This window comes from Corvus hawaiiensis, chromosome Z (genome assembly GCF_020740725.1).
Source record: "Corvus hawaiiensis isolate bCorHaw1 chromosome Z, bCorHaw1.pri.cur, whole genome shotgun sequence".
Taxonomy (NCBI): Eukaryota; Metazoa; Chordata; class Aves; order Passeriformes; family Corvidae; genus Corvus; species Corvus hawaiiensis.
Genome location: NC_063255.1, coordinates 31355681 through 31372530, shown reverse-complemented (window position 1 = coordinate 31372530; position 16850 = coordinate 31355681). Strand labels below are relative to the sequence as shown.

Sequence of the window (16850 nt, the reverse complement as noted above, 5' to 3'; positions counted from 1 at the left end):
GTATAACCATGCAAATTATTTCAACAAAAATAATTTTCTGTATAGGGAAATAGACACTCCTAAAATCACAGTACCATATTCCTCTCCTTGGTCTGGAATTTAGATCCTGTTTTCTCTCATAAATGGATTTAAAAACCCAAGAATATATAATATCTGTATGAGCTAAGTATGTGTTTTGAAAACCAAAAACGTTGAACTTTCTCTTTTTTTCAGTAATATCTCTTTTTAGAGCTTGCCATCAGAATGAATGCATGGTTTTTTACTACCATTCAGCTCTTTTTCCTCTGCATTCTAATTGTATTTGCATTTTTTTTTGTTCAACACTTTTTTCCCTTTAGTCAGACAAGTCCATCTGGTTTGTGTCAAAACTATGTTTTACTTGGGAAGGCCTTCATCAGTTTCTTCCATTAAATGAAAATCTACAGGGCAGTGTGCTGACAGCCTGTGTAACTCAGAGGCTTCTGTTCACAAAATTAATTCTCTATGTGTTGAAGAACTAGTAAACTTTCTTTTCCAAAATTGTCTGTGACATGATCAAAATATCCCCAATATTAAAATAACTGTGCCATGATTAGGACTTTGATTGCTAATAATGATCATGATTATCACTATAAAGACTTTTTTTATTCATACTTAATCAGCTAACAATCCTGACATTTTGCTTTGTCACATGAAAGGTGTTTTTTTAAAGTGATTGAGACTACTAGATTCATTTATATGCTAGAGATTAACAAGGAGTAATAAATATGCCAATGATATATTAGGGAAACTGAATTCTCTGTTATTGGATGTTAAGATTAAGCACCTTTTGAAAGCACTTGAGACACAGCCACTCTTGCTCCCATACTGGGACAGGAGAAAAAAGGTGTGAATTATTTGTATGATTCAACAGACTTGTCAAGGAGTCAGAATTAGAGATCTGAAGACCATCTGAATGGTGGCAGAAAGCAGTTGTGATGGAGTGTAGCTTTAACAGCTGTGTTATCAAACACAAACCAAAGATGCGCTTCTACTCTCGACGGTGCAAAGCCCTTCATATCCTCTAGCTCGTTCAACAAGAAAGAAAAGGAAACAGCTTTCTGAGCCCGTGCTTTCTTACCCACATTGAAACTTGGAGTTTTGAATGTTTCATGTCCTTTCTCCCTTAGCCTGTTTGTCATCAAGAAAAGAAACCAAAACACCAGGAAATCCTTGCTTAGCATCTAATTCCAAACTAAATATATAATTCTGGGAAGCCTTTCAGCCAGAGGATCACTGCTCAGCCCAATCTCTTAACCTAGACGTAACCTCACCAAGTGTTTTACAGAGTTCTAAATTTTCCTTCCGAATTCTGCCAAGAGGAGCCTCACAAAAGGGAAGGCATTTCAGCAGGCTTTGCCTTTATTTGTATCTGTGGGGATTTCACAGTATTTGGGGATTTCTGAGTATTTGACATTCTCATTGTCTAAAATCCCAGATTAGTCCTGTTCTTCATTAACTATTTTCTGATTCATAGCATCCTCTTTTCCTAGGCACTTGGTAATTTACAGTAATGGGTTTAGATGATGATCCTCTACTTCTTTATTATCGTCAATACTGAAAAGTTAATTTCAAATGAAAGAAGTATGTAGCTTTATTGTAATATAGAAATACTTGATATTCGCTGTTGGAAGTTACACATCTGTATTTCTCATGGTGGCAGATAAAATAGAAAACTTGCAAGAAAAAAATGTTCTAACAAGAACAAAAAAACCCTCACTGCCTTGGGTATATCAAGATATGTTAAAGTAACTCATGAGTCGAAGAAAAAATGATGTCTGATTATATGAACAGTTCTTTACGTTTGATGAATAAACCAGGGCAGATTCTCATCTTCTTATGCTGAATAACTTCACAGCAGAAACCCACCATGCCTTCTGGGAAATAAGGTGCTCCTCAGCAAGATAAAGTGCACAAGGACCTTTACAATCACGTTCCTGTGTTACCAGGGGATGGTAAGGTCATTACTCCTTGTGTAACATTTCTGTAAGTGCCTGGATTTTGGAAAGGATATTATGGGTTAGTTTCTCGTTGTCATTTAATCTTTGTGATCAATTTGGGATTTTTTTGTTCTGTTCGAATTAAATACACCATGACACTAACTGGTGATGCCATGGAGAGCCATGAATCAGTATGTATCAATCTTTCCAAGTGCACTGTAACTCTCAGGAAAATCTTATATTGGTTCACACTGTATTCTGCAAGGTTCTCTATGTACAGTAACCATTTTTCTGTGCTATTCTACACCAGTTCATTCTACAAATTTTGTGGTAACAATGTTATTACCTTTCAAAAGGCCAAGTGATAAGTGGATAGGAAAAGAATCTGCCCCATATGTAATCTAAAAAGTAATCAGCAAGTAGTTTCAGTCCAGTGTAAAGAGTTGTAAACTGCATACCACTGATACAATTTGAGTTTTAGGACATTTCAATGAGAGACAATCCAGCCTTGGCAATCTAACAGTATGAAGTCATAGCCTATAAATGGAATTCTTTTATTTGCACCAACTTCTAGATATTAAAAAAGTTATTTAAACTAATTTTTCACTGTTGTTTTCAGATAGTTTTCCTTCTGATCTGAAGGTGTACACAGCCAGTTAAAAATACTCTTATACATCAACTCGTTTCATGTAAGGGAACATGCTTTGCACTAGGAAGCTAAGGTATTGTGACTGTGTGCTTTAACATTAGCTGTTACCTTTTTTATCCTGTCACTGGAAATTACCTTAAAAAATGCTTTTCAAGCAAAAATATTAGTTGTCCTTGAACAAATGCCTCAAAGTTCATTTAGCATCCTTCATCAGAAGTTGCAGAAATAATTGGATATTTAGACTTCTAACTAACAGAAAAATGAAATGAGTCCTTCAGCTGCTGTCCAAGAGAAGAGCCTGGTATAACTAACACAAACTCCCAAATGAATTATGCTGTTCATTGAGGTGTTTCAGTTAGGAAAAACCCTCTTGAATTACATTCTGTACTTCAGCAAGGACAATTTTGTAAGCAGAAGCAGCAAAATGGGCAGGAGACAGAACCAGATATAAAGGGATTTTTCTCCTGCAAGCTTGGAAAGAGTTACTTAGAGCACTAGTGCTCTATGAAGGAAAGTAAGATCTCTCTGAAATACGATAGAATTTTCAGTAGGGGATTTTACTATCAGCCATTGTTACCACTTGGAGTTGCAGATGGAGCTGAAGTAACCACAAAAGCTATGTGAAATACAAAACTGGCCACAGTAGTCATGACCTTCTTAAGTCGACCTTCTTCGGTGATTTTTTGAACATAACTCCAAGAAGTAGGATAAATCCATGGTTGTGATGATCTAATCTTATAGCTACAGAGGTTTAACATTCAAAATAGTAAAGTCTCTGTTTAAAGTCAATTATCACCCCCTAGTAAAGGTGATAGTGGAAAAGCTGAGGGACCTTTTCCTCAAAGAAATCGTAGCATATTGCTTTAGTCTGTAGAATTACCAGCTTCACCACCACCTTTTAGATGGAAGTACTTTCCATTGAGTAAAATCATGATCATCTTCTTTCTCTCCAACAGTGATGGTGGGAAGGATCCCATCATGTAGATAGGGGAAATGTTTTTTTTACTAACCCTGGAAGAACAGAGAACTGCTGTGTTACCCCCAAAGAGGAAAAGTGTCTACATCAGACCATCATGTTCTTTTGTAGCTCTGCTGTCATCAGCAGGGAAAATAAAATCACACAGAGGTGTCATTCCCACCACAGTACTGGGTGGAAAAAAGCTGTTATTGAGAATAGTGCTTTTTACCCCTTATATTCCAAGAAGTGGCATAATTCAATTATATTTTATTAATACAAAGCCATTATATTAGAGAATATTTAGGGACAGCAAATTGATAATAAATGTTGATACATTACAGTTCAGCAAAATAGAATTAGTATTTTATACAGTCCTTTTAACAAAGCCTACTGACCACAAGGAAAGGAGACTGTACTAATAGAATTTTTAAAAAATACTGCTTTGGTGGTATAGACTAGGTAGGAAATCTGAGCCAAATTAAATTTGTGGACCATTTCCTACATGCTATGGAGACAGAAGATTCTGCCCTAATTGCACAGAGTTTAGTCAGTATTAGGTTGGCAACTGTGTTCCAAGAGAGCAGAGATATTTTAAATTAATTAAGGTTCCAAGGTGACAGAAACAGTTAGGAAGTGAGACAGCTAAGAAGGCATTGTTAACGATATATATGATTGTCAGCAAGGAGAAAGAATTTTCTTTTCAATGTCACAACCAATATGTCCTAATTAAAAGAAAAAAAATGTTATTTTCTGAGAAAGATACATTATTAACAAATTTACCAAGAAAACATCCCAGTCATCGTGCTAGTTTGAGCTAATATGATGACAGTTTATTTTCATAAATACAATATACAGCATCATGAGACTGTGGAGATATGTCTTTCAAATTTGAGAAGTGCATGTCACAGCCACACCAAGTAATTATAAAACACAAACGTACTGAAATCAACAAAATTATGCAAAACTTATAGTCGTCAATGATTATTTAAATTAATAATATCTGAAGGTTCACAAATTCATAGTAACACGTTGATACTAATGTTAATTTGTAATAAATACATTGTAGTATTTTAATGTATTGAATTCTTGTCTATCACCTACCACAGATCATGACATAATTACATGTGGCACTAGTCTATGAAATAAGTAACAGAGTTCAATATATTTACTATTCAGTAACTACAATCACTAACATCAGGAATAATTATGCCCTGAATTTATTTTAATCCCCTTCTGTGTATGGTAGCACATATAAGTACACTTCTCTATTTGAGTTAAATTATCTAGTAAAATTACTGGCAATATTCACTTTTTGATTATCATGCTCATCTTTGAAAACCTTATGCAAAATCCTTTGAAACAGCTTCTATAAAATTGGGAGCAGACATGAGTATTGTGAATGTGCAAATGATGGCAAAAAGGGTAAATGCAACCAGACATAATCTGTCTATGACAGCAGCTGCAAACTTCCACTCACTGCAGATCTCTTCACCCTCATCTTGTTTCCTGAACCGCATTGCTATGAACTGGACTTCCTCCAGGATCTTCACCATCACTGGAAGAGTATCCATTAAAGCTTTCTTTTGCACAAGCTCAATATCTTCTGCTAAGGGGCAAGTCATCTTTCCACCCTTGCTGCCCAGGTCGTTCTTCTGGGGGCAGCACGGGCTGTCCATGGCGTGGTAGCTGTAGATGGTGTTGCCGTTGCTGGACTGGTGCCCGGGAAGGACGTTCACCTCCATGCTGTTTACACTCAGGTGGTGACTGGAATAGCTGTATTTGCAGGAGAGGGGCTTTATATTTTCCCCAGGTTTTTTCATTCGTAAGAACCAAGCACACCAATTCAGCAGGATGACACGGACCTGAAAGAGAGTTACCATGGCAGGAATACTGAAGACTCTTTGGCATTTTAAATGCTTTTGAAACATTTTGTGACTATTATAGTTAGGCTGCACAGTCTCTTCGAAATACGGATGGATTTCTGTGTTCTCCAGCTATTTTCTTTCAAAACTTTTCTTTGAAGGACTTGCTTTTTACCAAGGATGGCCTTTTTTTGGATCTGTCTTGAACACAGGGCTGTTCAGCGCACACTCAACTTATCAAGCAAAAGAGATGTAAAATCTTACTTCACAAAATGGTTCTTGAAGACCCGTCTTTATCAAACAATCCCAGATCTCTGCAATTGAGCAGGCAGCACAAAACTGGCTGTATGGTTTTCAAACATTTCTCAGATTGTAAGAAAAGAGATACAGTTAAACATTTTTAGGGGCCAATGTTGAGATTTTTCTGAAAAAAATCCCTATATGGCAGATTGTAGAACATTTCTCACCCCCACTTCTATTGCTTACATCTAAATAAAAGACCTTGGTTATGTGTTAGTGGTTTTTTTGAATGCTATTTTATACTCCTTTGAGGAGTTCAACCACATAATACAGCAGGCTTTTTTTCAAAAGAGTAAATCAATTACATTTAGTAGTTCAAAATCTGAGAGCCACTATCAACTGCTGTCATTTCCCTGTGCGCTGGTGTATCACAAGAGTGCTCTAACTTGCACATGGCAGATTGTGCCTCATATGTTTCTTGTCAAGGTCATTAAGTGAGCTAACTCCAGAGAGTGCATCCAGACTTTTTTTCCAGTGAACTGATCTTCAGATGTTTTGTCTGAAATCTGGGCCTGCTAGAATTCCTACTGGTAACATTGTTAACTGCGAAAGGCAGGAAAAAGGCTGTGGATTCAGTAAGGTCTTGTGTGAAGAGCAGCCAACTAAATCAGCAAAATCTTGTAATTACAAGACCCTCCACGTGTTACACATACAAAATGGATATTTGCAATGTGCTTGAGAGGGACTCTTCATGCAGACAGGCCTCTTTGATGACTTTACCATCCTGGTTGCAAGCCAAATAATCTGACATTAAGGAGAGAACAGATGTGGCTTCTGGTTTCCCTCCTGAGCCTTGACTCAGAAGGACTCCCTGTGTAATCCTGCTCCTGTTACTTTGGTCATGTACAACTTGGGACCACACTTTGCCTCCAAAGCTGTTTTAGATGCAGGAAAAGTTGACTCCTGTGTTTGCACAGTACAGATACAGGGGAAATCACAGTTAGCACTTCGAGTTCCTGCTGTAATGGCGAGCATAATTTCAGAAAGGAGGAAACATTGATAATGTTTCCTCAGAAACAGATAGGAACAATAATAATAATAATAATAATAATAAAAACAACCAAAGCCAATGACCAGTGAAAGGCAGTTACACAATTTTTTAATTTTGTAGTGTGAGCTCTTCTAGGTCACAGCCCTGTGCCATTTTCTGTGAGCCATTTTTCTTCTCTCCCACTAATGAATGTTTTGTTCTTCATCATTGTCATGGTTCTGGCTGGAATTGAGTTAATTTTTTTCCTAGTAGCTGGTACAGTGTGGTATTTTAGATTCAATATGAGAATAATGTCGGTAAAACACTGATGTTTTAGTTGTTGGAAAGTAGTGCTTACCCTGAATCAAGGACTTTTCCGTTTCCTGTGCTCTGCCACTGAGCAGGTGCACACAACACCATGAGGAAGCATGGCCAGGACAACTGACCTAAACTAGCCAAAGGGATATTCCAAAAAGATATAAATGTGGGGAGCTGGTTGGAGGCTGTCAATTGCTGCTCAAAATCAGGCTGTGCATCAGTCAGCAGGTGGTGAGCTATTGTATTGTGCATCACTTGTTTCTCTTGCATTTTATTACTCTCTCTCTTTTCCTTGCTGTTATTATTATATTTTTGTTATTCATCACTATAATTAATATTATTCATATTATTGTGTTGTATTCTGTTTCAATTATTAAGCTGTTCTTCTCTCAACCCACAAAGTGTTGGAGTTTTTTTCTGATTCTCATCCTCATGAGGCAAGGGAGCTGGGGTGTGAGCAAGTGGCTGTCTGGCACTTAGATGCCGGCTGGGTTTAAATTACGACAGTCCTTAAAGACTGTTTTCCCATTATTCCTATTATGTTGCTTAAATATTTCATTATTTCCTCCATAGCCACCACAAACAAATAGCAACCTGTAGTGTTGCAGCCTAAAAAACTGATTCTGGTTTTAATTGAACTTACTTAATTACAATGTGTTCAGACTGCTCATGGACACAAAATGGGACAACATGGAACAAAATAAAGATCTTAATTGCTAGCGATGTATCAATAGTGTCGGCGCCAAAGGGGAGAGAGAAATTAGCTCTCCAGGACTGTGAAATTCCAAAACACTAAGTCAGAAAAACTTTCTTATTAGAAAATGTTAATATGTCTGCCTTAACCCTGAAAGGAGATGTGAGGTGAAAAAGCACTTTTATATAGGAATACTGCTTTTTTTTTCAAGGCAGAGTTTTTACTCCTTAGGGAAATTACATTTACAACTACAGTCAAACCCATTTCCCATAGAAAAATAAATACCCAGAAGACAGTAACACAGCTTTTAATTAGCTTGAATTTCAAATGCCCTATTTCCTTGAAAACACAGACATTCAGGCATCAATCTGTTCTTGTCATACCAATTAATTCAAGAGACAGCTGCAAGATACAGGTTTTTGGAGAACAGCTGATTATGATAATATGAATCTATACTCTCACCTGCATTGTCATATATGGGTTTCTGTGAAGGAAGTACACAGCTACAGATGCCTTCAAAGCTCAGCAACCCTTCTGTGAGCCTCTCCTAATTATAATGCAGCTGTACTGCTAGCTCCCCATCACAGACACCTGCCTGGCCTAGGCCAGAGCAGAAAGTCTCCAATTAAAGCTCTCTTGATAAGGGGTATCTGAACCTGAGCAAAACTGTGCATGTCCAGGTTTGAAACATATCAAACGAGAAGCCTGAAACATAACAAACCTTATTTAGGCACTGCAAAGAGCTAGAGTTCTCTTGCCTTTTCCCACAAAACCCCTTCTTCCCGCAGTGCTTGGTCTCTCCATATCTCTTTCCTATACAACAGTCTTGGATGTCAGTAGAGAAAGGTCAGTTGAGCTGTAGTCCATGCCAGCTCCTTAGCTGGGCCTTCTTTAGTGTTCTTTTCCATGCTAGCTCAGCAGACATTATCAAAAGTGTCAATCAGCCAGCAGCTCTCACTTCTCAACTGAGTAGCCAACAAATGCCCTGGCTGAACACCTTGGATTTAAATTCCTCTCTTGGAAAAAGCTGGTTTGTAAGTCATCAAAGATTAATAGAAAGGAAGCCACAATTCTAAGCAGTGGCATAAGGGAAGTGAACACCTACAGAGAGGATAACTCTGCACTAACAGGCACTCTCCTCCCTCTTCTGTTGCAAAGTGCAAGCACAGACCCCTTGAGAGACAGGCAGGGAAAATAAACTGCTCAACTGTAAATAGTTTAGAAAGCAGGTGTTTAGGAAATACATTCAGTCAAATCTTCTGGGTCTGCAGAAGCTCCCACACATGCCCAATTGTCCAGTGCCTCTCCCTGAAACTGACTCCAGCAGACAAATCCATTTAAGCAGGAGGTGAGAATAATCCTGTAACAATATCCAATTAATCAGGGTTAGAGTTTGCAATAATCTGATGCCTGGCTCTGACAGTAAGAGGACATTGTGGGAAGCAAGTAAGGGCAGCTGCTGGTACTGGAAATGCAGATGCAAAAATTTTCTTCTTTCTTAAGTTACTTCTTCACTTCACATTGTTTTTTTTTCCTGAGCGAAAGTCATCCAAGATGTCTCTCTAAAAAACACCTGACATAGGTGGACAGGCAAAATAGAAAAAAAAGTAAAAATAGAGACTGCCATGAATTCTAACAACTGAGCCTTCTAACAATTAAGTCTTGTGGAGTAAAAATGCCTACTTTTGTGGGGTCAGCTTCTTCTGTCCACACTTGGCATTCACTCTTTTCCTCTTGAGATCCCTCAGCCCTGTCAGCTTGTCTGGTCTACAGCTTTTACAGTCTATCATCTGTACTTCCCAGTAATGCTTTCCACAGTTTTTGCTTCCTGATGGCATGTTTTGTAATGTATGCCAGTTCAGCTGTCAGGCCACTGAACAAGTTTCTTCCTGAGTGAGAATTTGGAGCACACTGTGTTTCCAGCCAAGAAAACAAGAGACTGGTAGAGAGCAAGAGCTGACTTGCAGGGCCTGTGAGCGGGTCTAACATGAGCCATTGTGTTTGGGCTCCTCAAAAAGCAGACAAGCAATGAAATGGGGTCTGTTACACTGATGCAGACTCTGTCCATGCAGACATCTGAAGCACGTTTCCCCAGAGTTGTGCCCTCAGGTTTTGCTTACATGCAGGTTCATCCAGAATTCATATTCTCTGCTGCCTTGAAAATAAGAGGTTTTTAGATCATACAGCACTTTGCGAAATAATTGTAAGTATGCTTAATTGTTATTGGACTTCAAAAAAAATTGCATTGAAACTGCAGTTTATTTTAAGAGAGGAATTAGAAAGCAGTTCTGAACTTGGGCTGACATTGGTAACCATGTGATATCCAATTATCCAGCATGTCAGGATAATTGTGTAGCATGACAAATGTGGTGAGCAAGATACCAGAGGATGTTGTACAACCAGACTCCTGTGAAAACAGGGTGGTAAATAGTTGACTGTGACTATTTGTATCTGCTTCTGCTTTTGTTCTTTTTCATTTTGTAAACACAAGCATACCTTGCCTATTCTAAAATCTATTAGGAAAAGGAGGGGTAGAAAAAGCATACTTTTCTTTTAACTTGAAAATCTAAAGGAAACACTCCATTTGAAAGCCAGCTGGCATTGGTGCCAGACCTCACTGGGCTGACAAAGTGTGCTGCTGTAGAGAAAAGAGGGTTCACATGCTAATGCACTGGGAATAGATCAGATGGAAGCAGACAAACTGCCCAGTAGAGACTAATGTTTGTTTAGCACATTCTGTCAGTACTGGTGTCTGCTAGATAAGAAATCAAAGGTACTGCCCACAGGATTAGCACTTGCAAAGTGGGTGCTGAGTGAGATTACTTTGTCATGACTCAACCACTCCATCTTAAGGTTAAAAAGAAAGGCCAAATAGGAGGAACTATTTTTAATGGAGAATAAGAGAAACTGTTTTTAGTGGGAAAGCAAATTTAGTATGCTTGTTCTTCCCTTCAGTTGCAAACGTGTCAACTATGCTGTTTGTAACTGACTCTTCAGATTAATGGAGAACAACTTCTGCCTCTCACTTCTAAGAAACTTACTATAGCTTTTAGACAATTTTCTTTTCTTTCAGTAGTAACCTGCTGAATATTTACCACCAGAACTGCTTACCCATTTGGGCATCTTTCCTGCTTGGGGGTCATGATGGTGAAACTGCAGAACCAGCACTGTTACCACCACAGACAGACCAACGATGACCATGATGCTAGCGAAATACTGAGCTGCAAGCAAAAGGAGGACTTGGTTAAGGGACGGAAAATACAAAGAGCACATTCCTTGGCCATGCCTCGAGATCTACACTTGAGAAGCACTGCATCACATCTGAACACCCTCTTCTCTGGTCTGCTGCACTGGAGCATTTGAGGAGTGTATCTGCTCAGCTCCCTCCTCTCCTCTGAAGGAAGGGGTACAACAAACGAAAGGTGAAAACTGTTTGGTTTTTGTCCCTGAAGAGGAGTGTAGAGCCTCACGGCCAGAACAGCTTTGCACCTGCTACCAGGACAGTGAGAAGTTGAACTGACAACACCCACTGAACACCAGCATTCCCAGTCCTAGGCCTCCTGTGGTACCAGCAGAGGTGCTGGAGGGAGATGCTGTCCTTATGGTGCCTCTGGACCCCTTCAAAAAGTGTCACCAGTTCCCCACCTTTGCCCCACTACTGCTTTCAGGTGGCTAGGCATATTTCTCATTACTCTTCCTAGTCCTCAAGACCACTTCTTCTAGTTCCTGTGAAAGCACACTACAGCCTTCTTGAATGCTAAATTTAAATCTGCTGTGTAGGAAAGAAATCAAGAAACCCAGAACTGAGGATTGAAGCTGTATCTCCTAAGTGGCAGTACAGCTTCCTCATGCCAGGAGTGAGGTTGATAAGCTGGAGTGTAAAGCAGAATTACCCACAGGGGTAATGACATTTGAAGGTTTCAGTGGCAAAATACCAGGGAGCATTACTGCTGGCTGACATAATGGCGCAATGTGGAAGAACATACCACACTGCCCCAGACTGCAACCCCTTCAAGCCCTCCCGCCCATAGCTTGAAGTAAAAAATTCAATCAAAGCTCCAAAGCAAGTTTTGCTCTGTCTGTGTTTCTTAATATCAAATCCCACTGCTTCAGGAGGAAAAAGCTTGTTCATAATAATGAGGTTATAAGGCCTTCCTGAAAACAACACTGCAATTGTTTCAAGAGGTATGGCTTTTCATGACAAAATGAATTATGTATCTAGATTAGAAGAACAGTCCCAAGGGTAAGATAAATTTAAAGGTCTCTGTTGCACTTACTCATAGAGAGGAGAGTCAACAAGCAGAGCAAACCAGGTTTCAGGGAAGCTGCTACATGTCCCATGTAATAGAAACACAGCAGTGTTGATATTCTTGGTTTAATTACTGCCATAAGTCACTAAATAACTTACTTAAACTCTATGCATTTTGATGCCATCAGACTTCAAAGGCCTGAAATGGTCCATTTAAAATGGCTTTAGCTAAGATTTTTCTCATATCCTTGGAAAATTAATCACTTGGTTAAACTTGGAAAAAAACTGGTAATATCTGTCTCAAGATCCTAGCCAATGATTAGCAGAGGAATTGAGACTCCCAGGTTTTTTTTTATGCTGTAAACCCAGGAACAGATGTCAGGAAAGTGCCGTGTAAATCTGCTAGTAAATGGAAAACAGTTCTCTCAGGAAGAGACTGGGAACCAGAGAGAAGCCAGGAGCCCATAAAGAAAGATATTTTATAGTTTTGCCCAGTGGTAGGCAAGGAAGAGGCTGGGGGTGTGTCATCTGCATTTTGAGGGGGTGGAGTGGGGTGCTCCTGTTCAAGGTACACTGAAGTCTTCAGTTGGAAAGTAAGGATGGAGGACATAGTGCGTGGTACTTGAGCTCTGTGTGTTAGTATGAGGCAGTCAAATGTGTACAAAATATCTGTGAAATCTGGCAGGTAGATTTATGCCCCACAGGTAGGTGCAGGTGCTGTATTCAGAGAGAAAGTTGAAGTCCTGGAAATGCCCAGGATTGCTCCAAGGTTGGCTTTTGCCAGTCCTGAAGAGACAACAATTAAAGTGGAGGAAAAAGATAGCAATGACTGGCACAGCTGCTGGTCTTTCATATCTCTAGCTGGAGATATGATGAAGACTGTTGCCTCCTTTTCTGTGACAGGAGAATGTAGAACGAGTAGCCATTGGTCACAAAGGAATTGCTAGATCATGTGCCCATGCATCTCTTTGATTGAAACCATGACTGTCCTTATAATCTAGAACTAGGCAGGGATGGCCAAGATCCCATGTCTAGACTCAGTGACCATTCCTGTGCAAAGGAAGGAAAGGCCCCAGAACTCAGTGGGTATGCCCACAAGGCAAAATATTCCTGGCTCTGAAATGATATCCTTACTTACTCAGCATTTTTGATCTTTCCTTCCAGGGTTTAATCTTACATTCTCTCTTTCCTGGCAGCAGAAAAACATAGTCTTCCTGCAGCAGGAGAACAGGTGAGGAAAACTCCTGTGCTCCATGCACCTCCCTAAAAGCATGGCCCAACCTTCCAGTCTGCTCATTTCTGTTCCTGACAGTCTTTTGCCCTCACACCAGCAAGGTCAAACCCATCACTTGGTGACAACTACAAGGCAGCTGGCCCTGTTCACCTCTAGCATACCCTCTGATTATGACCACGACTCAGCTTTCTGCAGCAACCCTATGAGCAGAGAAGCTTTGCTGCTGAAAGGATCAAACTACAATGTTCATGGGTAACACTTCCCTTGGAGCCACAGGACTGCAATCTTCACTCACTCTACCCTAGCCCCACACTGCCCTGAATTAGCAAACTATTTTTGGGTCTCCACTGATGTTACTGAGCACAGAAATAGGATGCTCTCCTGTGAGGTGGGGCATGGGGGAGACAAGTAATGAGCTTTGACTCCCCAAGCAACAGCCTTGGCGTAGCCACCAGACCATTTCTGGCAGTATTTTAGGAACCATTCTCAATCCTATAGCATTTATCCATTTAGCACTTTGAAGCTGTTGCTCCCACAAAGGGCTTACACCCATGTGAGTCTGTTGGCAAAGGTAAATGCAAATCTGATTTCACAAAGAAGCTCAGCTCCTTTCACTTAAACTGCAGGAGGGAAATGCTTAGCAACTCTCACTAAACATCTCTTTGTGTCCTACTTGTAACTAGGTTACTAGTTACTAGGTCAGCTTGGAGTCTTCAACAATTCCCTTCACAGTGGGAAGTGTCAGAAAACAGCAATTCCTAATCAGGATGCATGTGAAAGACCAGGGATCTGGTTGCTGTTAATTCAGCTGCTCTGAGGCACAGCTTGGAAGTGACTGACACATTCTGGAGGGGAAGTAGCTCATTTGCACTCTGTCCTGGGTAGCTGCCATAGGCCACGAAAATGGACCAGAAGATCTGTGTTTGGAGCCCCTCAGTATCCCTGACTTATACAGCAACATTCCTCAGGGATACTGCAGTCTGTACTGCTCACTTCTAAATGCTCTTCATAGGTTTTAAAACCTGTAGGATGCTTTCTTCAGCAGAGTTGTGTGAACAAGAAAGCTGTTTTGGATGCTTGATTGATCTTCAAGAAGTATGAAATATTTGCTCTGCACAATTGATTTTCTTTCCTTTTTTGCCAGAGGCATTACGTAACATACTATCTGGAGAGCAGTTTTAACATCTAGGAGTTGTCATCCTCTGTCCCAGCACAAAGGTGCTGTTGTCATAACAAATATGGATCTAATAAAACCACAGATAGTCAGAAGGCCTTCTAAAAAGTCAGTGAGAACTGCTATTTGTCCTTGCATGCATACTCTGATGTCACCTATATCAAAAGGATGGCAATGATTTGCAGTTCATAATTTGAAGAGCAGTCAGTACCATTTTTGGATGTTTTGTGTCATTATCTGATGTTAGAGAAGCACCTTAGGATTATTTTAGACATGTTTTGGAAGACATACTGCTGAAGTGGAACTGGATTAACTTCAAGGACTGATTAGGAACAGGGTAAATAAAACAAAATCCCTAGGATGGATGTTTTGGCTTGATTTTGTTACTGAACAGTGATACCATATCATGTCAGCAGTTATCATATGATCCAGATTTGTTACCATAGTCAATCACAAGAGAGACAGAGCATCTGCATTGTGATCAGTTACAGTCTTGTTGTTCCTGTGAAATACTGGGGGATGGAGAAAAGTGTTGTGCTCGGGTATTCACATTGATCAAACTGGATGTTGGATGCCTCCCACTGGAGGCTGGATGTTGGATGCCATCCCCCTGTTTCTATTCTATCTTTTCAGAAAACATCAAGTTTTGCATGTGAAATGAACAACTGGGTTAGAGCCACTTTAAGTCCGGTAATTTCAGTAAATTCAGGGCTGAATGCTTTGTGCTTCTCGTGAGCTCAGAATTAGATATTCACTACTCTTCCTTCTGGAAATGGTCCAGGTTAATGAACTGAAGACTGTGGAGGTTGCTGAAAACCTCAAACACCAGCAGAGGGGCTTCCAAACACCCGTCTTTCCTATGGTAAGGACCAGGCCTGGTGCTGCACAGAGGCTGTGGCAGTCTACAAAGGGCAATGACAGAGTTACTCAGAGACCAAGAAAACCAAAACATAGAGGAGAAAGTCTGTGAGTTACTGTTGTACAGAGACAGCAAAGAAATACAGGAGAGGACATACGACTATGGTACTTGTGTTTTGAAACTCTTCATCTCCCATATGCTTTTGAAGAATAGACGTGGGAGTTTGAAAAGTAAAACTGTTGTCTTGTTTTGTTTGTTTGTTTGGGTTTTTTCTGTAAAGAAAAAACATTCAGGACTCTTGGCTTTGGGAAAAGCATCACTGATCATGGGGTATGAAACTTTAAGAGCTGCCATGAACGAGAATTCCTGTTTCGTGAAAGAGATTGGGCAGGGTCCTGATTCTGACAAGGTACAGGCAGGACCATGAAAGGATAGGGGGGAAAGCACTCCAAAAACTCAAAAAGGAGCAGAGTAAAGTGAGGTGGCATCAGCTGAGAACATGCAGGAAGATGACAAAAAATGTAAAAAGAGATTAATTTTCTCTCTCTAGTCAGAACAACTAATGCCTTAAGTTTGTAACTTAAAACAATCTGTAACTCCTGAAAGTGACAAAGCACCACATTGCTTCCCTGTCCTGGTAATTTGCAGTCTCATTTCCTGTATGACTAAATGCAAGAAATCACCCCAAGCATCTGCTGCAACAGTATTTATTTACAGTGTAAAGTGTTCATGCTTACTGAAATAGCGTAGACATGGTAGGGAACAGCAAGGAGGGGACACAGCTGGAAAATATCATCATAATGGAACCCTAAGCAGCAAGTGAGTGTTGTGATTTTTAAAAAAGCAAGCAGAGGAACTCAGCAAATAAGACAGAGAGAAATGCAGTTGTGCTAACTGGAGATGAAGATAACTTTATTTTTACTATACTTTATTTGATACATCCAGCCAAAATGTCAACCATCACATGGATGTTAATCATAGGAAGTGACAGTTCCTTGTATTTCTGAGTCTCATGCTCCCTTTCAACCTTTGTCCACATACCAGCTCCCTGGTGTTCCACACTTTATGCTATAAAATCCTTTTAAAACAAAATACAGACTCTTGATCCAAAATCAATGGTGTTATTTTGGAGGGAGCTGGTAGAAAATAAGGAATTATTTTGGCATGGAAAACAATCAGAAGTTATTAACCACTTTTCCTGTGCAAGGGGAAGCCTTGAATTGCAAGGTGTAAAAATGTTTATAGAAGAAACAAATCATCTGATGGCCTGAGACATCTGAACATCTCATTTCAAGATCTGGCTTTTGGGCAGAAGCATGCCTTATCTGCATTGACAAAGTACTTTGAAAGTGATACATCCTCAGAGCATGGGCTAGGATGGACAGAGAGCTGGTAAGTCAGAGCTTATTGCAGCTTTGATCTAAAGCTTAAAGAGTCCAGCCATGGGTGCTGCTGGCTGTTTTTCTGTGTGACTGTACTTTCTGCTACCTGGGGCCTGAACTCAAGCCCTGCAGAGCTTTAGATCAATACAAGTGCAAAAAGCTGTGTGAAGTTTTCAAAGCAGGCATTTTAGGGTCTGTCTGCACGGTGCCACCCTGTCCTCACAGTGGTTGGAATGCAGTACA

General features: G+C 40.0%; 1 protein-coding gene across 1 annotated transcript in view; it reads right to left on the bottom strand.

The window, feature by feature from the left end:
* Nucleotides 1-4370: 4370 nt before the first annotated feature.
* Nucleotides 4371-16850, bottom strand: part of LOC125319981 (neuronal acetylcholine receptor subunit alpha-7-like) — a 58063-nt gene continuing 45583 nt past the window's right edge. The window contains exons 9-10 of the mRNA XM_048291848.1: nucleotides 10821-10930; nucleotides 4371-5427 (exon numbers count right to left, since the gene is read on the bottom strand). Of these exons, the coding sequence (XP_048147805.1) occupies nucleotides 4906-5427; nucleotides 10821-10930 (632 nt within the window). The 3' untranslated portion in view covers nucleotides 4371-4905. The remainder of the gene's footprint in view (nucleotides 5428-10820; nucleotides 10931-16850) is intronic.